Consider the following 27,681-nt stretch of genomic DNA (forward strand, 5'->3'; position numbering starts at 1 on the left):
GAGGTGTAAGTGCCAAAAGTACAGGCCTGAATAGCCGCAGCTGCGCAGTGCAAAGAAAAATACACTTCGTAAATAGGGGTACGTCTCAGTCTGAATAAGGGCCAATGTGGGGCAGCACGGTGGCGTAGTGGTTAGCACTTCTGCCTCACAGCACTGGGGTCATGAGTTCAATTCCCAACCATGGTCTTATCTGTGAGGAGTTTGTATGTTCTCCCCGTGTTTGTGTGGGTTTCCTCTGGGTGCTCCGGTTTCCTCCCACACTCCAAAAACATACTGATTGGCTGCTAACAATTTGACGCTAGTCTGTGTGTCTGTGTGTTAGGGAATTTAGACTTTAAGCTCCAATGGGGCAGGGACTGATGTGAGTGAGTTCTCTGTACAGCACTGCGGAATTAGGGGCGCTATATAAATAAATGGTGATGATGATGAATGTGCGGCCCTTGTGAAGATTAGACAGCCACCCATGGGGCACATTTGATGGCAGATAAGAACCACTTGGCCCATCTAGTCTGCCCATTTTTTAACCTATGGTAACCTTCTACCCTTAGTTCTTTGTAAAGATATTCTTATGTCTATCCCAAGAATGTTTAAATTGCTCTACTGTATTAGCCTCTACCACCTCTGATGGGAGGTTATTCCACTTATCCACTACCCTTTCTGGTGAAGTAGTTTTTCCTCAGATTTCCTCTGAACCTACTTCCCTCCTGATTCAGTGCATGTCCTCGTGTTCTAGTACTTCTCTTTCTTTGAAGAACGTTTCCCTCCTGTACCTTGTCCAAACCCTTGATATATTTGAAAGTTTCTATCATGTCCCCCCTTTCCTTCTCTGCTCCAAACTATACATATAAAGATCTTTTAATCTTTCTGGGTAAGTTTTGTGGTGTAGGCCATGTATCATTTTAGTAGCACTTCTTTGCACAGTTTCTAATGTATTTATATCCTTCTGGAGATATGGGGTCTGATTCATTAAGGAAAGTTAAGCAAAAGTAAGTAAGGCAAAACCATGTTGCATTGGAGGGGGAGGTAAATTTAAAATTTGATGACAGATTTATATTTGGGATAAGGCATGTCCTACATCAACTTTAAATTTCAGTGTACGGCAGACGTGATTGATGAAAAAACAGACAGTAATTTCCTTATGTACAAAATAATAAACTAATTTGCACCCCTTGTATTGTAACATGGTTTTGTCCAGGATCCTTTTTTTTGCCTTGCTCTCCTTAATGACTCAAGCCCCTAGAGTTTGAGGAAGGAGGTTATCCAAAAGTTAACAACCACTTTAAATCATCATCATCATCATCATCACCATTTATTTATATAGCGCCACTGATTCTGCAGCGCTGTACAGAGAACTCACTCACATCAGTCCCTGCCCCATTGGGGCTTACAGTCTAAATTCCCTAACACACACACACACACACACACACACACACACACACAGACTAGGATCAATTTTGATAGCAACCAATTAACCTACCAGTATGTTTTTGGGGTGTGGGAAGAAACCGGAGCACCCGGAGGAAACCCACACAAACACGGGGAGAACAAACAAACTCCACACAGATAAGACCATGGTCAGGAATTGAATTCATGACCCCAGCACTGTAATTTAAAACATTTTCTTTGCTTGTTGCCAGCATAGTGGACATATATGTACCAAATATAGTTTCATGTTATCCCTAAGGGCAGGCTATGGGCAAGCTCGGGGTGTTGCGACTGCCCCCCCTTTGTGAGCATGCAGTCATATCCCTGGTCCTTTCTACACCTGGACATATCCACAACGATTTCTCACACATTGTTTGCCACTAAACCATGTCCCGAGCTACTTAATCCTCAACAGATTATCAGCTCTCAGAGTTGGCAGCCGAGCCCTGGGAGATGATATGGGGATTATTGAGGAGAGAGGATAATAAAATGACACCTTCACTGAATACTGAGCCCTGCAAGCAGTCTAACCAGCAATATCATAGAACCTAAAGTCCTATAACAAGAATATTTTACATATGTGTCCATTAATGTTTACGTTAGACAAATACAAAGAATAAATAATAGAGGTAGTGTGCGTTTAGTAAGACATTATCATGTTCATATAAATGAATAGGTAATTCTTGCATTCATCATCATCATCATCATCAGCTATTTATATAGCGCCACTAATTCTGCAGCGCTGTACAGAGAACTCACATCAGTCCCTGCCCCAATGACCTTTATAACAGTACAGTCATGTTATCAGCATGATGGGAGGGGTATTAAAGAATTATGGACCGCAAGCCCAGTATCAACAATATGAAGAACATTCACTGACACAGCATATAACTGCTTGCTTCACTTTACCTATATTCTTTATATATCTTAAATATTGATTTCTTTGCTTGCTTGGAAAATATGTTCCAGCTTTGATTTAGTGATGTAACAAACCAATAGGGGACATTATACCAGCCAGCTTCCACTTTAAAGCTGCACTACCACCTACTTGAAGCATTTTAATAACCTGCTCCTACCGAAAACTGGGGCTTTGTGCAGGGGAGGGGTTGGGTGAGAGGACCAATCAGAAGCTTCTGATTGATCCTCACGCTCACTCCCCCTCTGCCACCCTTTTGTATTACATAGCCAGCAGAGGCCCCTGGGGCTCCAGCTAGGGTAAGTATAATGTGGGTAGTAGTGGAGCTTTAAACGCCGTGGCTTCTGGCTCTGTGAACCTGCCATTCTACAAAGCTTTATTATTTATTCACTCATATTTACATTACCTGGCCTAGTGGCAGGACTTATAGACATAGTTTTACTAGGACTCATTCCCTTTCATTTTCAGTTTTGATCTGCTGATGTGATATTAGATATCTGCAAGCTTTTTGGAAGAGAATAATGGGAAGTGTGGTAGATTCTGCAGGACAAAAGTTCATAGAAGTCTGACTCCGGATGGGTGTGAGTGCACCAGAGAGGAAGTGTGCAAAGTGCAACGCTAACTTAATTTTCCACTTGACACACTGTTTCCTGGTCAGAAAACTGTGGCACTCCAAAACCCCCAAGTGACATCGCCCATGGAAAGCGGTGTCTGACTGCTGTACATTTATGTTTGTGCATTTTGTTTGTAAATAACCCTGGAAGACTGAAATGTGTGAGGGAGTTCTTGGCAAGTTGTATTCCAGTACTATTGGTACTGCAGCGGTTCGGGCTGTGTCCATCTGTGACATTAAGGGTCATTCACAAACCACAAAAGTGCAAAAGCTAAGCTCAAATGCCACACACCTACTTTTGTGCAAATCTACCAATGTTTTGAGGGAAGCGTATGTATTTGCAGGCCAACATGGCGTGTTTGCGGGAGTGCAAAAGTTGCACTAGCTGATGGGAGGGGTTGGGCAGATGTGGGGCATTTACTTATTAGACACGACTGTCCCTACCTTTTCACCAACGTGAGAAAACAAGACCTCCTTTTGTAAAAGATAAAGGAGTGGAGACAGTGAAAGGGGCAACCCCTGCTCTCTGCAATTGCTTCAAAATTGCTTATCAGAATGAGGATAGTCCACTTCCACATCACGTGATCTTGTTGCACAGTTCAGGGAGGTTACGCAGCATACCCAAAGGAGGAAGGAGTGCACTGTGCTCTCCCTACTTCTTCTGCGTGGCCCATTTGAAGGCTTGAGGGTCACTCATGAGGCCCATCAGCTATTTCACATTGCCCCTCACCAAAGCAGCTTTGTGTCAGGTCCCACTGCATTGAGAATAAACAATCCTGCCTCATGATTATCTAGTATATCACATACTTGCCAACTCTCCCGGAATGTCCGGGAGACTCCCGCATTTTGCGTGTGGCAATCTCCTGCATCTGGCATAATTCTGCCCACTTCCTAGTGAAGTGGGCAGAATTAGGTCCAAAACGCAGCGATTCACCGTGAATCGCAGTGTTTGGCCCCGCCCCCTACTGTCAAATGACGCGTTTGCGTCATTACGTCACGCCCAACTCCCCCGGCATGCTCCCGGAGCAAGTCTTCAAGAAGTTGGTAAGTATGGTTTATCATATTTCAGGAGGGAACAGACAAGCCAATAAATTGCTGACCTGAAAGTGGAAAAGCCCCTTTAACTCATGTTAATTGTAGAGTTATTAAGAGGTTGCTTGTATAATTCTGCTAAATTTCTATGTTCCTGTTCTTGGTATTGGAGTTGTCCCTCAAGGCCACAGTCGCATGCAGTGACCTCCTGTCTCAACAACGTTAATCAGAATACTGATAAGTCAGCACATAACTGGGGCCTTAACTTCTGTTAATAGTAACATTAGAAGGAGGAACAATGTTAATATTTTACTCCGTGCAATGTATTATGCAGACCTGCTAATGTGCCTGGAAAATGCACAGTTATTGCTGATGAAGAATGAGGCTGTCTCGACACATTGAACCGTTTTGTTTAAATATCTTTATGAGGGCTCATCTTTTGCTTTGTTTATTAAGTCACATCAGTTTATACTGCTGTGACGGAGAGTTTAAAATTTCAGAAGATGTTTAAAAATATTTCCACTGGCTTAAAATGTACTTTGTGTGCTTTGTGATTCCACATTGTGGGCCTGATTCATTAAGGAATGCAAAACAAATGTAAAACTGTCTCAAATTGTCTCAAGGTGATGTTTCCTATAGCAGCCGATCATATTCTGCTACTTTTCCAGTGCAGTTTAAAAAAATGGAACCAAACAAAATTTTGCATAAAGTACCCTATTCCTGGAGTATATGTAATGGGTCATGATTATGAAACATGGTAATGCTAATGTCACACATTAATGCTAGTTACTAAGCTAGAATTTAATTAGAAGAAATCTACAGATGGAGAATCAAAATAAGTATTTTTTTCCATTATAATGTTGATAAGGTGGAAGATTCAGAGAATACCAAAAAAATAGGAAACAATTGACCCCGATTTTATAAATCATTTGAAACAAAACACGAGGTACTGAAAACTCTAAACAAGTATATACATATAAATATTAATGTTATATATTGTATAATTCAATATAGATTTTAGGCTATGTTGACCCTACCTGCCATTAAATATTAACTCATTAACAGGATACTGATAAAGGTTTTATCGTTCTTGTAGAAGTCCAATGCAAAAGTGTAACTTGGTACTTGGGAACAAGAATCTTTAATTTCTTGGCAGTAATAATATCTGCCCATTGTGTTCTGCTATGCATATTACAGAAACATCTAGTTTACTAAGGGCTGGTCACTCCTGGGTATTTAAGATATGAAATTACATTAGCAATTGGTTAGTGCGTTCTGACCACACCTAGAAAATACAAAACAAATGATACAGCTTTCTTTGCGAGGTTTCAGTTTCTGTATCCATTTTCCTTTACCATTAGTATTCCATAGAACGTGCAAATACTTTGAAATGTGACTTTGTGTAAGACTGATACTTTTTGTGCATCAACTCGCAAGTTGGGGAATAAATAGACTTTTTATAATGTTTATCTATTAAATCTATTCAGAATACATTAAAACAAGTTGATAATTAGGGGGGTATTCAATTGTCAGCGTTAACGCTCTCAAACGAGCGCTCAAAAAATCTTAGCGTTAATACGGTAATTACTTGCGGAATTTCAGCTCGCCGCCCTCTGAGCGGCGAGCTGAAATTCCGCGAGTAAACTACCGTATTAACGCTTTTCGAGCGCAATATTACCGTATAAACGGTAATATTTTTTGAGCGCTCGTTTTTTAGCGTTAACGCTAACAATTGAATACCCCCTTAGGGTCTTAAAGTTGAATGCAAAAACACAGCCCAGATTAATTTGTAAAATTAAGGCTGAAACATTGGCCTTGTATGTGTGTATTAAGTTGCACACATCTTAGGATAAATTAAACTTGTAAGTTACAGCATAGATACGTCCAAATGCAAAGATGTGGCCATCATCAATTCATATACACAAGTACAATACAGCTAAATCAAATCATACATGTCTCTAAGGGGCGGGATTGACTTGTATATCCATGCCGATAGTGCACTGAACTTACATGTAAACACCCCTGACTCACCTCTCCAAGTGCAAGGGCCATAAGTGTAAGATGCGCTGAACTCTGAATACGGCTGTGTTTTAGTGCGCATGCGCAGTATGGAAATGCATATTTTACGTGCCGCACTTCCTTCCTACTTTAAAACATGCCCATTATGTTTTGTTGTTAAATCCCACATTTCCTCTGCGGATGTATGTAGGAGAACGGGGGGATCATATAAATGTCTCATGGAGCATTCAAATTCATGTTTTCCCATCAACAGTTATTTATATAGTGTGAGCAGATTCCGTGGCACTTTACAATTGGGAACAAACAGTAATAAAACAATACTGGGTAATACATACATACAGAGAGGTAAAAGGGTCCTGCTCGCAAGCTTACAATCTATGGGACAATGGTTGTTTGATACACAAGGGTAAGTGCTACATCATATTGTATATTTGTACAGCTAGAATACAAAGATAAAAAGTATTGAGTGGGCTGTATGCTCAGTCACACAACTATGTTGGTCAGAGGGTTGTTGTCTTGCATTAGCTGTGTAGAGGGTGGTAATAGGGTAACCTAGTAAGATTAAGAGGGTGGTAGAGGAATATTATAAGCTTGTCTGAATATGTAGATTTTCAGAGAACGCTTGAAGGTTTGAAGACTAGAGGAAAGTCTTATTGTGCGAGGGAGGGAATTCCACAAACTGGGTATAGCCCGAAAAAAGTCCTGTAACCAAGAATGGGAGGATGTGATGAGATGAGAGTGGAAGAGAGACATAGATCTTGTGCAGAACGAAGTTGTCGAGTTGGGAGATATTTTGAGACAAGTGAGGAGATGTATTTGGGGCAGTTTTGTTGGCGACCCTGTATGTTAGTAGAAGAATTTTATATTGGATTTGTTTAAAAACAGGGAACCAATGTAGAGACTGACAGTGTGGTTCAGAAGAGGAAGAACAGTTTGCAAGGAAAATCAATCTAGCCGCTGCGTGCAAAATAGTTGTAGGGGCTGGAGTCTGATTTTAGGAAGACCACTAAGGAGGGAATTACAATAGTCGATGCGGGAGATGATAAGTGCATGAATTTAAGTTTTTGCAGTGTCTTGTGTAAGATATGTGCGCATTCTGGAAATGTTTTTTAGATGTATGTAACATGATTTAGATATAGAGTCAATATGGGGAACAAAAGCTAGTTGTGAGTCAAGGATTACATCTAGGCAGCGAACTTGTGGGGTGGGATTTATGGTCATGTTATCAACAGAAATGTCAGGCCTTCTGTACAAGTGTCTCTGTAAGTACCATATTACATTGCAAGAACAATAGACTTTTATGATATCGCTAATTATCTTATAGTATTGAGAATGTCTTATGTCAACCAGGCCGTATTTGGTCATTAACTGACCAACGAAAGCTGTCAGACTCCATTGTACTGTACCACACAGAGTTTACACAGAATAACCTGTATAGAACATTGCACATCTACAGTCTGAATCACAGAGCTTGATATCATCAGAAGTGCAACAAAAAATAAAATATATGTCAAGTTTCTGACACTGAGATTCTCTTATGACAGGTATTTATTTTTATTTTATTTTTTATCTGACCCCCCTCCCCAGTGAGACCACCATTTTTGAATGTTGTGATCAAACCCCTCCTCAGTAATTTACTGTGACCATCATCATCAACATTTATCTATATAGCGCCAGCAAATTCCGCAGCGCTTTACAATTGGACGATATTGTTGTCACAGTGTAGTTGAGGATTGTGTTACAGTACTACTTCTACATATGCTGTAATCTGATGCTGCGTCTGTATCTAGTTACAGAATTGGTGTAAGAAACTGTGTAACACAATCCTCAACTACAATGTCACAAGATCACTGCCATAGCAAATTACTGAGAGACAACCGCCACACTAATAAAATGCAGATTTTGACAGAAACATCATCTAGTTAGATTTAGCATTGTATGCATACTTGTTGTCTAGCTCAGTGCACAAAATAAATATGTAATATCAGGAGCTTTCACACTCATTCCATCAACGAAAGGGAAGCAGCTGTCTTGTCATTACTTCTGGTGGTTGTTGGGACTATATAGTCAGGTGCACCAACATACTCCTGCCCCCAGTCAGGCGCGGGCTGGGAGGTATCAGCCCGGGGGGCACATAGGCGGCCGCATCCTGTGCACTGACGCTGCCGGATCGGAATCGGCCGGCGGAGACATAAAAAAAATTACTGCATCCACGGCGGGGGACGGGGGGAGGCCACCGGCCCGAACAGCCACTAGACTGAGCGGCCCGGGTACCCGCTGCTCCTCGGTCCAGCCCGCCCCTGCCCCCAGTTGTATCTGAGTAATGGTGGGGGCAAGTTCTACAAAATAAATACCATATGTTGGATTTCCATAGTTATGTAGTGTTTCCGTGTGTACTAGTTTTTGCCATTGGAAATCTTATAGCTTATATGGAAATTGAAAATGAAATTAGAGATGCTTTTGTAGACTAACCTTTACATGAGTGGTTTTCTGCACCAGAATAGTGTGAGTCTGACAGTAATTAGTGACACTTCAGGCAGTAATATAAAGTTATTGTTATTTTGTTACACTCATAAAATAAGATGCTCGGCTTAGCCTCAGTTATGTCTTAAATTAATCATGACATCAAGAAAACATAGAGCCTTTATTGCAGGTGTCACTGGTGTGTTTAAATGTGTTTATTAGATTGGTCGAAGTGCACTAGGAATTAACTTTTCCGTAAAAGTGCAACTGTAATGCGCAAACTGCATCCCGTTGTATACAATAAGTCCCAATCTCTGCCCCGTAGAACAATCAAGGCTTTTTGCAGAGAGAAAAATGCTGTGTGTCCACCCGCAGAGCAGGGAATGGCCTCCTAAATGCATCTTCTCCACCTCTACCTTATTTATATAATCTTATCCTGCAAAACAAAATCTCTTGTTTGCGTGTGGGTGCAAAAGTAGAGACACTCATGCGCCTAATCTGCACTCGGTAAGGAACGCCAGCTCCCCCTATCAGACGGTACAGACTTTTGCACTCCCGCAGATGTTACCGCCTCAGCCTGCATTTCCATGCACTTACCCATAAAATGGGTGCATTTGTGCAAAAGAAGGTGCGTGATATCACAAAACAGCATTTGCATTGTGTTTTTGCCCTTTTGTACCTACCTAAACCATCCTAAGTATTATTTTATAATAATATGGGGGACATTTATGAAAACTGTCACACAGGTAACTGTTTGAAAAAGAGGTGTTGCTCATAGTAACCAATCACGTTTGCGTTCATTTTTACAACTGTGTTAGATTACAAACTTTGATTGGTTGCTAGGGACAAACATCTTTTTCTACACAGTTACCTCTAGAACCTCCCTATATGTTTTGTATTTTCTAGTAGATATATTAAGTTTGACTAAAACAGAGTTACCTATATGACTGACTTGGATTGACACGTTGCCAATATGTTGCCAGCCAGGCCGTTAAATAGGAAGGTTGGTATTTTGGCCCAGAAAAGGTGGAAATCAAATGTATTATGCTTTGTTCTAAACATATTGATTTGTAAGATCAGGAAACTATTTTACTATATTCCAAATTTTTACTAGACAAATTTCATTTTTCAGCGCAAGCAACATGGCCATTTCCAATCTTGTTTATAAATATAAATCATACTTGTTGTGATGTGGGAGACGGGCGGGGCTCGGCGATCTGTATCACTGTGGACCCGCCCCTAGTTTGACATCACATTTCTAAGCCTATTACAGCAGGTGGGCGGGGCCACAATGACGCGGAAATCACGTCCTTAGCCCAACCCCGACACTTAACTAAAGAAGTGGACAGTAACTGGGAGGTTGGCCTGCTCTCCTGGGAGTTGGACTCCCAGGAATTTGTGAGTCTCCCGGACATTCCGGGAGAGTAGACAACTGTGATATGTGCAGAGAAATAAAGTTTCCTGTTCGGGATAATATTTTTCAGTGAACATTTTAAACACGACATAAACTATATTTATATACTGTATAGTTATAGGAAGCCACTCCCACATATAACACATATCAGACAATTGTGAAGTGAAAGTCATGTGACTGCCTGTGACATAGAGGGTTAGTCAGACAGTGAGGCGGAATTCGTGTGAACAGAAGTTCCTCAGAGTAGCTCAATGCCACTTTGTGCTCCCCAGAATTTCTTGAAACAAAAGATGTATTTACAACATTATGACCAGCTCGGGGAAAAGGAGCAGAACTGAAAGATGACCATACTGAGAAATAGGAACTAGTCAAAATCTGCGCTCTCGTCGAAACACTATAAATCTTGTGAAATTTTAGGATTTATTTTATTTTTCAAAACGTTAAAAGTATTACATCCGAACAAATAGTAATTTATTAAAATAGTTTTCATAGGTTCACTGTGGGGAAAATAGTTTCCTGTTTAATACGTCAAGCCATTGTACCTCTAGAGGTCAGTTACGCCTGATTTTCATGAGTTTTGAATATTTAGCTTTATAAAGCAAAATAGGAAAACATTTGCTTTCTGGGTTTGTGTACAGTGTGTCTAACAATGACATAATCATTTCAGCTATAATCAGAATCAACTATTTCAAGCTTTAGTGAACAACTACAATCAGTGGTAAGACATTTTACATGTGCCAACTCCTCTCAGTACTGGGTGGTTTTGTACTAGCAGTGTTTTATGGCTTGTTCCACGTATGTGCTGAGAGAAAGGGTAAAAACATATGAAAACGAATGCGCTTTTGAGGAATTTTTAACGTGTTTTTTATACATTTTTCATGCGCTGTCACCAATACAATCTACCATACTGGTAGCCCATGCTAACGCATGAGGTTGTGTCGAATTGTAAAATTTTAGCATAGTGGCGTTAACATTTGAGAACACAGTAATGGGAACGGCACCCTTGATTCTTATATGACCTATATTTAATGCGCTTTTAAAGAAATGCACAAAAAAAACTCTGCTTGGTGCGAATGTCATGTAGACCATTAATAAAGTGGAACATAATGCCACCACGAAGACTAAACTTCAATTGGCTTCACAAGAAAACTAATAAGATTGACAAATATATTTACAGACGCTTGTTAGCTCTAACAGTATATGTATTTAAAGTTTTTTTGTACCGTTACAATAGACATGTTCAAATACACATTTTCAGATCAGTTTATTAAATTTTTTTGTTTGTTTGTTTTGTTTTTTTAAAATGTGTTTTACACGCTTTATTTAATGCTTTTCCTAATTTATTTTTTTAATTTTTTTTTAAAATGCTTTTGTTTGCATACTATCCTCGTGTCAACCATGCTAAAATTAACAAAAAAACGCATAATGTGGGCCTGATGGGGACATGTTTGCATTGTGTAAATTAAACAGGAGCTTGCACATGCGCATCTGACACTTGCTCCTCCTCACAACTGCAGAGGCGGAATGGGGAATGGAAGGGGCGGTCTAATGGGGGCAAAGTACAGTAAAGGCAGGAACGTGAATTCGGCTGAGTCAGACAACCCCAAAGACACATATATGCCTGTCCAGAGCTTTATCTTTTTGCATCTGCTAGAAGGGAAATACATGCTGATGATGACGGTCGCCAGCACTACCTAGCCGCTTCTGATTGGTTGATTGTGAATTCATCTCTGAAGCTGATAGATGCTTTCTTAATTGATCGTGCATATATTATAGAATTCTGTGGGGGGTATTCAACTGTTAGCGAGAACCGCTAAAATCCCGCGCTAAAAAAATATTACCGTTAATATGGTAATATTGCGCGTAAATACCGTTAATACGGTAATTTACACGCTGGATTTCACTGAGCTGCGAGCTGAAATCCAGCGAGATATTACCGTATTAACGGTAATATTTTTAGAGCGCAGGATTTTAGCGGCTCTGGCTAACAATTGAATACCCCCCTGTGGGTGTGTTTTATAAGTAATTGTTTTTTATTATTTTTGCTGTATTATATCAAAACCTTTAGCGAATGTGTTTTTCGCTGTCAAAACAAATGTAGAAACTTTTCTTGTGCTTATGACATGGTTGTGTGTATGCGTATGTGGGTGTGTACATGTCTAGTGTACTGATGAAAACCTGGCACATATGCTACAGGTGCAGACCTGGATGCATTTTGAGATGTCTCTGATTTAGCGCATAGTTGCCGACTCTCCCGGAATGTTGAATTTTTTGGAAGCTCTACCGGACTCCCAGGAGAGCAGAGCTATCTCCCAAATCCTGCCCGCTTAGTTGGTGAAGTGGGTAGGGGCGAATCGCAGCATCCTGGCCTCGCCCCCTGCTGTAATAGGTCGAAATTGGTATTGTATAGCAGGGGCGGGGCCTAATGATGTGATTAGCATGGCCATGCCCCCAAGACACTGACAACTTTGGAGATCTCCTGGAGGGGGGGGGGGGGGGTGAACTCCAAAGTTGTCAAGTATGATTTAGCATCTGGGTGTTGATACTCTATTTAACATGTTTAAAGTAAGATATGTCTAAAATGCATCTCTTCGGCACTATGTGTTTTTAGATCCATCCCCATAGACTCAAATTTAAAAGACCATGGACAAAACTGTACAAACGACAAGAGAAAAAACGCAGTAAAGCAGTCTATGTGCATTGTCATTACTTTCATCACAGTATCATTGTGGTGCTGGGTCGTGACATTTTAGCCCAGAGCCGCGCTCCCAGCCTATCACGGACATGGAGAAGCAGCCGAGTGCAAGCTAAACATTTGAGAAAGTTAAACACAGTATTGCATAAACATTAGTGAGTGTTGTAAGATGACTTTCCATATTGGATCACCTTGTGCTTTACTCTTAGAGGCTTTTTAAGGGCAGTGTCGCACTGGCAATTTTCTTCTCAGTTGTAAAATCAAAATTTCATTTTTCAAGGGATTTTCTCCCAGTGTAGATACCGCTGAAATAATATCGCTGAGAAGTTTTCCTTAGTGATTCTACTGCTGACTCAGTGTCATATGAATAGGGTCATAGGAATATTTCCTGTAGGAGAAAATGGAGAATTGTGATGAGTTTGTTTTGTTGGCTCTGTTCTCATACATGGGAATCTTACATTATGATACCATCAAGAGGATGCACTGAGTACATCCTACAGTCACAGCATCAGAGTTGGCCAGTGTCATACATTGTATGGTGAACTTAGGAAATTCCCTGAAAAAAATCACCTAATATTACCAGATGGAGTATCTAAACTTTCACGAGCTCCGTTCAGTCTTGTACAGTGATCTTGCATTGCAAGATGTTCAGATGAAATTTTCAGTTTTAACTGAGAATGACTAACAATTACCCAGAGGTCATGTGTTTCTATATATGTATTTTGTAATAGTAGTTATTCCCCTTTAGACTGCTACAGCTGTTCCTGTTCAACACTCCCTGTCCCCTCTTCACAGGGATACTTGGATGGGGGTTTCTTGAAATGGTTGGGGATTTCCAGAGATAGAATAGAACAAAGAGAGACAACAAACACAACGTTCAATAGAGCAGCACGGTGGTTATATGATTAGCACGTTTGACTCACAGCACTGGGGTCATGAGTTTGATTCCCGACCATGGCCTTATCTGTATGGTTTGCGTGGGTTTCCTCCGGGTGCTCCAGTTTTCTCCCACACTCCAAAAACATACTAGTAGGATGATTGGCTGATATTAAATTAACCCTAGTCTGTCTGTGTGTGTGTGTTAGGAAATTTAGACTGTAAGCTCCAATGGGACAGGGACTGATGCCATTGACAAATATTGCTTGTACAGCGCTGTGGAATTGGTGGCGCTACATAAAAAAACGGTGATGATTTATTCACACATAGTCGTTTATTACCATCATATCATTCCATTATATTTAATTTACAGACCTTTGGCTAAGGGATAGTGTTATTTTGGCCCTAAAACACAATCAAAAAGTGCAAACAGCTGTTGGTATAGAAAGTGGTTACTGCCTGTCCTTATCAATATCAGAAAGGAAATACCATAAACACAGTGCTACTTGTTTACTCAGAATGATTGCTGTAATTCATTATATGATTTTATATATATATATATATATATATATATATATACACGCACATTATATTCATAATTCAGTCTTATCTTAGACACATATGTTGATTAATTGATAACCTGATATTATTGTTATCTTTTATTTGTAAGGCACCAACATCATTTTATTTGCTCTACTTTGAGGGGATCATAACACAAATAAATAACATAATGACATGAAACAGCAGGTAAAGTTGGCCCTGCCCAGATGAGCTTACAATCTAATAGGTGTGGGTAACACTTGCAGCATAAGGGGATAACAATTGTAGCTGAAACGTGGGTAGGTCTACTCGGCAGAAGTATTATCACTCAACAATATTATAGCAGCCATTGGTGATTGGCTTGTTGGAGCAGCTACTAGAGGTGTGATATGGTTGGAGTGAGGAGAGACAGTGGAACGGGGAGATATAACAGATGAAGCAGTCAGTGGAGAAATCGTAAGACAGACAGCTGATGGCAACCATGACTGTCCTTCACCATTATTTTACCTCTTATTGTTCTGCAGAAGGCTTTAGCTTCTGTACTGTAACATAGTGGACAAATTAGTGTATATACCATAATACTATTTCTGTAATAATAGATGTTCTCATTATGTAGAACTTGGCTGAATTTTCTCAGCAGTTTTCTTGTCCTGCCAAATACCACGGTCATTGTTTCCTGGGCATTCTGAGCAGGAAAATCTCTAGTATAACAGCCTAAAGCACTAAATAATAGATTTCTATACTACACTACGTGACAGTACTGAACTGGAAAATCACCATTGTGACACAGCCCTAAATTGCAATGGATCATTTTATACACATGTAGTAAAAAGTTGAAATGAAGGCCGATATAAATTACTAGCCAAACGTTGTTTAAATTCCATGATACGCTAAGTCTTCTCTGCTCAGATCTGCTGCAAAATTAGTTTAAATACACTCACCCTCCATTATGCTAAATCTCTGTCTTTCTATTACAGATTGTACATGAAAAGAGAAAGAACTTGAATATAAATCATTATGCCAATAAGAAGAGCGCAGCAGAGAGCATGCTGGATATCGCCCTACTGTTGGCCAACACTTCGCAGCTGAAAGCTGTCATCGAGCAGGGACCCGCATTCTCATTTTATATTCCCCTCATCGTTCTGATCTCAATATCCCTCATCCTCCAGGTTGTGGTGGGCGTGCTACTCATCTTCATTGGTTTGTATCTCACAGTTTCATCATTCGCAAAACTGAGAACTTTTCAGGAGATGTGGAGGTGAGGTGGGCTAGAGAAGGCAGACAAGGGTTGATGCAATTCACGTCACCAAGTGTACGGGACATTCACATTCAATCCCCACCTTCTATAAACACTGGGTGGCAGGGGGGTGATGATGATGGGTTTTAGTGTAGAAGCATAGCTCCAGATTTGTGCTCTTATGTTTCACCGAAAGAGTAGGGTGCGCAAAACAAATGTATTGTGCATTTTAAAACCCCCGAAAAACTGCACATAAATCGGACATCCGTACTCAACAAAGAGCGGATGTAAAGGTACGTCTATTATTGAATACGGGTCAAGGTGCTCTCTACTCTAATAGACAGCTTCAATGGAGATCACAGCTATAGAGCCCGGGGTGTGATGAAAGCATAAGGTGTTTATTGAGCAGGTTGTAATCAGAAAACAGTACGAACCAAATATTGCTGATACTGCACAGGGATTTCTGAGTAAAGCTGAATACTGGTAACAAAGGAATACAGCGGATGCCGGTAGAATGGCTGAGTGGAGAGAAATCCAGTGTAGTGATGTCAGCAGCAACATGTGAAAGTCCCAGAGCACAAGAGAAGCAAAAAAACACAACTATAAGGAAAAGCAACAAAACAACAACGACCATCACAGAAATAGATAGAGGCAGGTATAAATAGGGAACCACCAGGTGCAGGAGATAATTGGTGCAACAGGTTAACCCCTGGTAATGAGAAGGAAAGACACAATAGCAGCACCTCTGGTGAATAGAGGTACTGTCAGATAGACATAATGTACCAAGTCCAAGGTCCTGGAGGCAGGAGCTGCCAATACAAAGCAGCATGCAAATACAGAAAGCTGTAGGCAGATCCTGACACATATGTGGAATATTTAGTAAATTCCCAAAAGAATGCATAAAAAGAATAAAACTATTAATGTGACATGTTAACAATGTAGTCATTATGACAAAACATTAAAGGGTTTTCTTTCTTTTACATTTTGAATGTTTACTGTACATAAAATGCATTTTTACGGTTGCTCCTGATTGCAAACACATGTTCTATCATGCATATGCGACTGTCATCACTAGTAATCGGCACTTACATCAGACCTGTAGCTGGTGCAAGTGATACCAACAGAAAATCATGTACCTTTGAGATGCCCAAAGCTTGAATTGGACGCTGCTGCAAGCGCTCTAGCTTGGCACACCTTTACTGTACATTGACTACATGCATACGCCCATTTCCCTCACCATTCTGCCCCTGTTACTGTAGGCTGTAGTAAGGGTCCTTTGCGCTCCCAAGATTAATTGGATAGACTTGCGTTCTCTGGTGTATAGTTCTCTTCTGGGCATGCACAGAGAAATCTAATGCACAATACGGCACATATCAGCTTTTACGTTCCTTGATGAGTCAGGCCCTAGATGCTTGGAATAATCATCCTAAAAATGTGGTTAAATAAACCAGCAAATTCATTCATTTACACATGCTCTGAAATGCCCCCATGTAGGTTGGAGATCCCCACTCCATTATGCAATGTGCTTATTTCCTGACAGTTATAACTCCATTCTTACTAAAACTGACGGACACATAAAGCTATACCAACACATGACCCTCTGGCTAAATATCTCTTGAGTAATAATTATACAGTGACCATTAATTTTCTCATTATTTCTGTGCTAAATTTAGTGTGGTGTTCAGTTTGCAGTGACAAATGTTTCTCTAGATGTAATATGATCAGCAGCTGTATTATACATGAACTAAGTTGGAATGACGGGCAGCTTGTTACATTACAAAACCGTTTGTGACTGGAAATCACATTGTTAATTATCTTTAGGAACTTGGAGAACAGGGGCTGGCTGGGGAATTCCAGCTTGGGGGTCGAGACTCGGCTCAGCAGCCTAGTAGGAACATTTTAAAGCAAAAAAAATGGAGGTAGCCCAGTGACCCGGCCTAAGGTAGTCCACTATGGGACCGGCCCAGGGGGCAAATGCCCCCCCCCCAGCCCAGCCTACCCCTGTTAGAGAGGGTCTCACAGTGGAATGTACTATTTATGAGGAGGAGACAATTATTCCATACATTAACTTTGTTGCTTGATATCCCTGCATTTCCACTTGATATGACATGTATGACAAGACATGGCGCACAGCAAAAAAGTGCTTTGTGGTCAGTTTGTGGCATATCCGAATGAAATGACACTGAAGGCCATGGGTAAAACTCAGTGAGGGCCGAGTCTGTTGTATTGAGGGCCACATACACTCCATTGGAAAAAAGTTTTGCAGTTGAAAACAACTAATTACTAATTCATATTTTTAATTACTACTACAGGCTCTGGTAATTGAGATAATGAAAATTAAGTAAAACTACCAGCAAATGTTATGAGAAGTACTATTGCAAAATAAGTACTATTGCTAAGTCTACCCTTAGGGCTTGTCCAGTGTACCTAATATGTTTTCCACATGGACAGCAGTGGTATAGCTGAAAGTGATGCTGATTCACAGTAACCTCCGAGCCACATATGTCATTGAGTAAAGGCTGAATGACTTGTTCTATCCACAGTGGGCTTTGGTACTTAGGTCAGCCACACAGTATAAATACCTATCAATGTGCATTGACGGTGCGTTTCCATAGAAAATAATACATTTGATTGCTCGGAAATACTACAAGATGTATCCAAAAGTAATCGCATAAGCCTAAACTATACATTGCAATTCTATCTCATATATTTCTGACTGTCCTATGCCTCCACGGGTAACTGTCACTTCTCCGGGGCTGGAGGAATTTGCTTTAATACGCTGCTCAGTTCAAATGTGTTGTTAAAGCTGATTGGATAGCTGCAGTGGTGAAAATAACCCACCGATAATTGTATGTGTTCAGTAACTATGGGTGTACACTAGATTGCACACAAAACCTTATTTGTATTTATTAATGAGTGGGAGCAGCCATTTGTTGCTTGGCTTAAGTCAAATTAAATATCAGCCTTCAATGGAACAGTGCCCCCAAATTACATAATAAATGAATATCTCCGTCATTGGAATATGATTGTTTCACTATGCAGAGCTCTAAAAAACTTTTTATTATTTTGTAAAGAAAAGAAAATAGAGGCGTTTACTCTCAATATTTTGTAATCCATGTTGGATTGGATTTGTATCAGATATATAGATTGGATCCTGCAATTCATGTACACACTTGACTTGGTATATTTGATCCACAATTGTAGTATCTCGACTGTGACAGAATGGACTGTCCTAGGCCCGTTCTGCCAGGGAAGATGACCTTTGGGACTCCCGAGGAATGGACGTAACCAAGATCGCTATGTCCCAGCAGTCACCCGGAGCATAGAATCTAGCGGTCAGCTATTGCTCTTAAACAGGGCCAGGTGTGATGTTTTTTTCTGGGCCAATCACTTCCTGTAAATACACGAAGGACAGGAAACTGGGAGCGGCTGGAGCCTGTCTGACCCACCGTTACCAAGGGATTAATTACTTCAAGATCCCATGTTCTCCCTTAGGACTGAGTCAGACATTGTGGCAAGAAAACAGCAGGGGGAACTCATTGAGGCCCTGGGACATGACTACTCTTTTGTACAGACCTTCACTGACACCTGCCAATCAGGGAAGAATTTTTTACCTAAGACCACTCTTTACCAGATGGACTTTGGTTATGGAAATTGGAACCCCTTTAAAAAAAGGATGCAAGGGCGCTTAGAGTGTGTGTGTCATTGCTTCTGAAAGCTACTGGTGTTGGAGTCTCTGCTTCTGCCAGTGTGCTGAGACTGTGCCTGTGAGTATCAGGGCTACTGGATTACAAGTTTTTCTTGGGATTGCAGACTTGTTTGCTCTGTGTCACGAATCGGGGTCTTAGTCCTGTTTACACCACTTGGCAATACCATAGCACTGTACATCTCCCTCCTGGTGAAATACAGCATTCTATTCTGGGACAAGCGTGACTTCTGTCTGCAGTGCTGGAGGCTGCCATCTTTGGTGAGACATTTCCTTAACATCCTGCTGAGTCTGAACACCTGATCTCATCCACCAATTGGCTTCCTCTCCAGACTATAAGAGTCTCCTCCTACACTCAGCAAATTGCCAGTGCAACACTTTCCTAGTTCCTGGTTCCAGATCACCACAGTTGCTGTTGTTTGCTGCTTCATACACCTGCTGTATACAGATCTCCACCATTTACCCTCTGAGTGAATTCAGCTTCATTCTGCCTGCTGAATTAAATACTTTCGTTATTTATTCCTCGTGTGGATTCACCTTCATTCTATCTGCTTGTGTACAGATTCCAGCTGTTATCTTCTGTGTGGATCCTCCTCTTATCGGCCTATTCCTGTCTCTCCTACTGGCTATCTTGGGTAGTAGGTTGTTGTCCTAAGTCATCCACCTTCTGCAGCCATTTCTGTGTCTCGGGGTACCAACTTCCAGTTCCAGGCCTACCCCAGGTTCTGAGTTGTCCAGGGCCAGTTCCAGGCTTATACAAAAGTGGAAGTTGCTCAAATCAATTTATAGGCCATAACAGGTGCTGAAAGGGTGGGGTTATCCTGCAAGGAACATACACACAACATTTTTTCCCCCAGCACACTGCTATAGCCAGCAACAGATCTGCCATTTCTACTGTAGATAAAAATGCAAAAGTCTTTGTTGCACACATTTGCAAATGTATGTTTAAGCCATCCTGCCACGCCAAGGCGCTTTTGCTAATAGGATGGTCCTACTCTAAACAATGAGAGTCCCTATATTTGGGCCATACATATGTGTTTTTAAATTGAGAGCTAACTTACCAAAGAGGTACCCCAGAAGCCTCCAAATAGCAATCCAATGTCAGCACTCCCCCTCAGCTACTGACACCAACATGCCTCTCAGACAAATACAAAAGTGGAAGTTGCTCAAATCAATTTATAGGCCATAACAGGTGCTGAAAGGGTGGGGTTATCCTGCAAGGAACATACACACAACATTTTTTCCCCCAGCACACTGCTATAGCCAGCAACAGATCTGCCATTTCTACTGTAGATAAAAATGCAAAAGTCTTTGTTGCACACATTTGCAAATGTATGTTTAAGCCATCCTGCCACGCCAAGGCGCTTTTGCTAATAGGATGGTCCTACTCTAAACAATGAGAGTCCCTATATTTGGGCCATACATATGTGTTTTTAAATTGAGAGCTAACTTACCAAAGAGGTACCCCAGAAGCCTCCAAATAGCAATCCAATGTCAGCACTCCCCTTCAGCTACTGACACCAACATGCCTCTCAGACAAATACAAAAGTGGAAGTTGCTCAAATCAATTTATAGGCCATAACAGGTGCTGAAAGGGTGGGGTTATCCTGCAAGGAACATACACACAACATTTTTTCCCCCAGCACACTGCTATAGCCAGCAACAGATCTGCCATTTCTACTGTAGATAAAAATGCAAAAGTCTTTGTTGCACACATTTGCAAATGTATGTTTAAGCCATCCTGCCACGCCAAGGCGCTTTTGCTAATAGGATGGTCCTACTCTAAACAATGAGAGTCCCTATATTTGGGCCATACATATGTGTTTTTAAATAGTTCCAGGCTTAGTCTGTTCAGGAGGTTGCCACCCCTGTATATCCTCTGCCTGAGTTCTGAGTCGTCCCAGTTGTGGTACTATATTTGCCTGAGTCTGAGTTATTGCAGGTAGTGAGTCTCTGGTCGTGGGTTCAGGACCCCCCTGTTCCCTCGTCCAGTTCCAGTCCATCAGGTCCAGATTCCTCCTCCTAACATCCAGTATACAGGATTAGAGCAGGCTCTTTGAGCAAGGCATTCATTCGGCCTCCCAGTTTCCACTACAGTCCTGCCACAGCTAGTTCCAGGGGTCCCGAGACGGATCCCAGAAACCCTATTAACGTGACACTCTGGGACGGGGACAGCGGGGCAGAGCAGGGGGGACAGTGTGACAGAGAGCAGAGGAGGGGGACAGCGTGAGAGAGGGCAGAGGAGGGGACAGCGGGGCAGAGGAGGGGGACAGAGGGGCAGAGGAGGGGGAACAGCGTGAGAGAGGGCAAAGGAGGAGGACAGTGTGACAGAGCAGAGGAGGGGGGACAGCGTGACAGAGGGCAGAGGAGGGGGGACAGCGTGACAGAGGGCAGAGGAGGGGGACAGCGTGAGAGAGGGCAGAGGGGGGGACAGCATGAGAGAGGGCAGAGGAGGGGGACAGTGTGACAGAGCAGAGGAGGGACAGCTTGACAGAGGAGGGGACAGAGGGCAGAGGTGGCAGTGTGAGAGAGGGCAGTGTGTCTGGATGCAGAGGGGGCAGATGTCTGGATGCAGAGGGGGCAGAGTGTCTGGTTGCAGAGGGGCATTTTTGCATACAACTAAATAAGTATTTCTGTCCTGACCTAAATACTTATTACAATTTTTTGACCCAACTACTTCTAAAACAGAACTGCTCAGTAATTATTTTGGAGGGGTGCCTTGAAAAAATTTGGAGACTCTAAGGGTGCCGCGAACTGCAAAAGTTTGGGAACCACTGCCCTAAGCACATTTTGTTTATCACTGTGAATAGTGACATAAATATAATGCTCATGTTTATAACACACTACAGAATGTAACAGTGGTCTGTGTTTATTGCAGTGAAGTATGATCTCAATAATCCTGCAAAACACGCCAAACTGGACGACCTTAACAATGCAGCTACAGGACTTGTATTCGTCATTGTGGTCGTCAACGTGTTTATTACAGCATTCGGTATCCAATAACCATTGGAGGGTCCAACAAAACTATAGACCGCCACACAAGAAGGTAAATATGAATATCTTAATAGAACCTTTAATGTTTAAAAAACAAATGGATAAAATAATAGCCTTAGAATTTTACCATAGCTATGCTGAATGTTGTCTATATGAAATGCATTATTCCACATGTAAAATCATTGATTAATAAAATAAAAATATACAACTTTATTATTGTTGAGTAAAACATATGCATATAATTAATTGTACACAGAAGCTATAGACTGAACTAGGTCCCCCAACAGCACAGAGTAGTGATTCGAGGTTCCTCTCAAGCTGAAGCAGGAAGATTGTGGTGAAATGCACCAGAATATGAAATCCTGTTCATACATTGTTCTGACTTGAAACACTTGACTGTGTTCTTTCATTTGTTAGATATACCCTCTAACATATGTATCTAAAAGTACATGTGATGATTGCTAAAAAGAACTTTGTGTGAACATTATTTTTTTGGTATTTTACTGGGTCTCTGCATTTAATGGGATTGTCAAGAAAGTTTTCTTCCAAGGATTGGCTTGTGGTCTTTGTCTGTATTAAGCTGGGTACACACTACAGAATTTTCCACCAACTTTTTATACCGATCGATTTTACATGCAAGATGTTCTGATCGCTCGGTCCATGGACTGCATACACACTAGCCTTGTTTTAGACGATAAAGGGAAGAGCGGACGTCCCTTTAGCGACTTTTTACAGCCATGTTGTCGTGAGCAATGATTGCAATTTCATACACACTGAAGCAACAACGGTCGGAAGTTTATACACACTACACAACGGAAACGAGATTGGAACGAAAATATTTAACGGTACGACCAACCAAATGAGGCGACAATCGTCCATTTGGGCAGACTTTCGACCATCGTGTCACTGCACACACTGACCCGACTTTTAAACGAGCGGTCGTATGTCGGCTGGTTGAGCTGATTATTGGACAAAAACCCTGTAGTGTGTACCCAGCTTTACTGAATAAATTAGCTGGGCTAAATACAATGCCTTTCTTCTAATGAAATCTGACCTGGAATGTTCAGTAAATGGGGGTGGGAACATACACATCAGAGATAATCAGATCTCCTTATATAAAGTAGGCAGGCCAAAGGGCTGTTGTCTGTATTAGAGGGGATTGTCCATCTCTCAGCACAGCATTTGAGGATTGGCAAGAGTGGTTGTGGATTATAATATGCTCATCTGTGGATTATGCACTGCCCTGAGTGGATTGAGAGAAACTACACTGCAGATTATAGAGCCTTCATCTCATTTTGTGGAATTCTTCAACCCTGTGAATGATAACTTCATCCGATCCCATATGAACTGCAGTCTTCCGAAGTATTTGGATTATACACTATAGATTATTGATAGGGTGTGGAACTCTAACTGCCCATATAGTTGCTGGACTATACCAGGCTACTGCTTGTCATTAGCTGAAAATCCACAGCAAGAATAGAAGGGGGATTGATTCGAAAAAGTGACCCTCAAGTTTTATATGAATCAGGGGTTTCAGTCCTGTAGGTCACAATACGTTGGGGGATTCCGTGGTGCAGTTCCATGTGTCGAGTCCGTGTCTGCAGTTACAGAAACCGCTAACATCTCAAGTTTTATAAATGCTTTTGGATTAAAAAAAAGAGAACCCCAAAAATTGGCCATTTCCTTTTATAGATTATTGTTGATATCTAATAAAAATAATAGAATGAAGAGAAGATAAACAACAGCGCAAATCTGGACCTCAAGCTGCCCCTATGTAACCACAACAGAGTAAAACTAAAACACAAACAAAAACTACATTTGAAACATAGGTGAGACGCTAGTAGTCCAAATAAATGAGTCACTAGAACGAGAACATTTCTCAACAATAGTTCATATAAAAACTGATAAGGATATATGACCTCTTCTCCAAAAGACTTTTTTCAAATTCCATGTCTCTCTGTTGACACATTGGGGGCTAGATATACTAAGCTGCGGGTTTGAAAAAGTGGGGATGTTGGCTATAGCAACCAATCAGATTCTAGCTTTCATTTATTTAGTACCTTCTACAAAATGACAGCTAGAATCTGATTGGTTGCTATAGGCAACATCCCCACTTTTTCAAACCCGCAGCTTAGTAAATCTATCCCTGGGTGTATAAAAGTCTCTCTGATAGTCCTTTCAATTGACTACACCGTTTCAAATGTAGTTTTTTATTGTTGATATCTGGCTACTAAAATATAGGGATCTTCTCATATTGGGGCAGCATGGTGGCTAGGTGGTTAGCACTTCAGCCTCACAGCGTGCACTGGGGTCATGAGTTCAATTCCCGACCATGGCCTTATCTGTGTGGAGTTTGTATGTTCTCCCTGTGTTTGCGTGGGTTTCCTCCGGGTGCTTTGGTTTCCTCCCACACTCCAAAAAAAAAAGTGTGTGTGTGTGTGTTGTAAGCTCCAATGGGGCAGGGACTGAGGTGAATGAGTTCTCTGTCGAATCAGTGGTGCTATATAAATAAATGGTCATGATGATATCTGGGAGATGCGCAATTTTTACATGAAATAGCCAAATCTTTTTGAAGGGATACTTAATCATTAGATTACATTTTCCTGCATTTGAGGTTTCTGTGTAGTGGGAGAAAGACGTAGAAGTATTGATATATTTATATATTATTTCATGTTCTTTTAGGGGGAAAAATGCATTAGGACTATAGCTAGTAGTGGTTGCTGAGGGGTGCCGTTATTACCAGCCAAAAATCGGTAAAGGCCTGAAGCCACATACAGATCTGTCACCTCTTATACAGTTATGTACTGCTTTATATTACTATAGGCTCTATAGATACTGAACATACAGCTTGAGAGGAAAGTAGCAAAGTGCTGCAGCGAATCACTGAAAATCAGATATATGAATATTTTCCTAAATGTGTTCTAACCTTTTTTTTTTTTTTTTCTTTTTCACCAGTTACATAAGGAGTAAAAAGGATTTCTATTTAACAGTGTGCTCTATGCTGTAATTGATCCAACAAGACAGATACATTTGGAATGATAAATATCAGATAACAGTTTTCCCACTTCCATCGGATGTGGATCTAGAAAAGTTTAGCACTCTTTGGATAAGCCTCTAATACACACAACTGGAATGGAGTGCGAGATGTTTCTCAACTATAACACACAAGACATGTGGACATCATTTTACATTGCACTCACATATAAATATCTTACATTTTCTCCTCCATCATTCCTTTCAGAGGATTCTGGAATATCAATACAGCAATCAGAAAACTTGAGTACTGTGGGTTTTGTAATACTCATCAAGGAATGTTTCATTAATTATCTTCTTGGAACATCAACATCACTAGATATTCCAAACACTTAAGTGTCTTCCACCACAATAATAATTGTTTGCCTTAAGGGATCAAAATTTAGCGCAAACATCAGCAGGATGATGAAATTGTACACGGTATACACCTTGCATACTGTGCCACCACTCTGCATGCACCGTGCATACTGTGCCACCACTCTGCATGCACCGTGCATACTGTGCAACCACTCTGCATGCACCGTGCATACTGTGCCACCACTCTGCATGCACTGTGCATACTGTGCCACCACTCTCTGCATGCACTGTGCATACTGTGCCACCACTATGTAACTATGGTGCTGACGTGGGAGCGGTCTATGTTGCAACATCATATCATATAATATAATCATCGTGTAGCACTTTTCCAGATACTGTATCCATTTAATTGCATGATATAAATGCATTATCGCTGTCAGTTTAGGTCAGTGTCTTTTTGTTTGTTTTTTTTTAAAATATATATATATTTTGAATTAAATTATGAAAGAAAAGATCAACAGGTCATGGTCATTTTTAAATGGTATATTGAGCAAGTATTGAACAACTATTTTTGAGTGGTTAATTAATGATTTTGCATGCCAGTAGAGTAGAGAAAGAGATAATTGAATAGAAATGAAGGGCTATTCAGAATACTATGCAAAGTATAGTCAAAGTATGGCACATAAACCCTGTAGATCAATAGCCTAGCGTGGCTTAAACGTACTGCAATTTTGTGACCAATTTGGTCCCTTTAGATCAGGCCTGGCCAACTTGTGGCTCTCCAGGAGTTGTGAAGCCCCAGCATCCTTTGCCAGTAGATAGCCAGCTGATAGCTGGCAGGGCATCCTGGGACTTGTAGTTTCACAACACCTGTAGAGCCACAGGTTTGTCAGGCTTGCTTTAGAGCAAAATGGCTCAAAATTGCCACATGGCTGAGGTACAAAATTATAGGTTGGTTCAATCACAGCAGCTTCAGTTAGGCCTTGATTGTGCTCAGGGGTGAATCCTGTTAGCAGATGGCAGCATTAGTCTGTGTGCATGCAGTCATTTTGCCCTTAGTGATCAATTCAGTTCACCTATTAAATGACTGGATCTGTCTGTGGGACTCCAGGTATGGGACGCAGCTTTTGTGGGGAGGTTAACGCGTTAAGTTTGTGTTCGCTGATGACTTGTATTTATTAGTCTATGTTCTCATTAGTGTTTCCCAAACTATGGATCCTGATGGACCACATTTTAGGATTTGATCAGGCGGGCACCTTATCTTGTTGATTCCAAATACGAGAGGAGGTGAATGGTGCAACAGAGAGACCGTATAATCTCTTTCATGCCACCTATGCTGTCCACACAGCAAGGACACAACATGCCTGCATCATTTGTCAAACTGTATTTCATTGCGATTAGTGTTAACATCAGGTACATCCTCTGATCTCTACCATGCCCCATTTCCTTTGAGTAGGTCTCTTGTTGTGATCTAAACAAGGCCAAGAAACAAGTCACTGCACCTGCCATGATATTAAGGTCATGTCTATCTTCCCAGAGATTGAGTTAACCTGAGTAAGTGCACAGATACTTTTCATTGCTGCAAGAAAAGCATAGTGAAAATTGGAAAAAAATATTATATAGTCTTGCAAAGTCATGCAATGGAATAAAATGACAAAAAATTGTGTATTTTAAGCAGAAATCGCATAGGCTAAAGTTTTTTTTATACATCAATAAATACAAAAAAAAGGAAAAAAGATTAATGAGGGAAAAACACCCATGTGCACAAGCCTTTACATGGCTTCTTATAGGTGAAATGTAATGTACAAACCTGCGTATATTTTCTGTTTGTGGACGGCTTTGGGTAGTGATATATAATTCCAGGTCTGTAGCCTACATATCACTTGTGGTCACTGTACACAATGGTAGTCGAGTCAATAATAAAAATTTGGCACAAGTCAGAAATATTTCCGTTTTGGTTAAATTTGTACAGCACACACTTATACCCATTATGTCACTATGGTAAAATGTACAAACTGTACTTAGAGAGGAACATATAACTATGTAAGATGCGGCAGCTATATTTACTGCGCTGCATTACCAATACTTGGTATTCTCTGTCAAAAGGTTCCGGGGAGTGATTACAATATTACACTAGGGGCTTTAATAAAATGTTGTAGTGTACACAAGTGTGCTGTAACCTGGCAATCCACTAGTTTTTTTTTTTAAAAAAATAAATAAATTACAAATTAAAACACACACACACACACAAATACTTTGTTTGTTAGATACACTCTACGAGAGTATATCTAACAAATTGTTGTTAGGTATTTGACTTATTTTGCAGATATCATTGTTTCCTTCACCATGATGTGTAAATGTCAGAATTAGAAATGGTGTTTGCTTCAGATTGATACTAAAAGGATTCCCTTTCATTGGGAT

General features: G+C 40.8%; 1 protein-coding gene across 1 annotated transcript in view; it reads left to right on the forward strand.

The window, feature by feature from the left end:
- The window catches only part of NINJ1 (ninjurin 1), a 39,622-nt gene extending 13,848 nt beyond the window's left edge, over positions 1 to 25,774 (forward strand). Inside the window, exons 2-4 of the mRNA XM_075183205.1 lie at positions 14,971 to 15,193; positions 21,815 to 21,982; positions 24,886 to 25,774. Coding sequence (XP_075039306.1) covers positions 14,971 to 15,193; positions 21,815 to 21,939 — 348 coding nt within the window. The 3' untranslated portion in view covers positions 21,940 to 21,982; positions 24,886 to 25,774. The remainder of the gene's footprint in view (positions 1 to 14,970; positions 15,194 to 21,814; positions 21,983 to 24,885) is intronic.
- The last annotated feature ends 1,907 nt before the right edge of the window (positions 25,775 to 27,681 follow it).

This window comes from Mixophyes fleayi, chromosome 8 (assembly GCF_038048845.1).
Source record: "Mixophyes fleayi isolate aMixFle1 chromosome 8, aMixFle1.hap1, whole genome shotgun sequence".
Classification (NCBI taxonomy): domain Eukaryota; kingdom Metazoa; phylum Chordata; class Amphibia; order Anura; family Limnodynastidae; genus Mixophyes; species Mixophyes fleayi.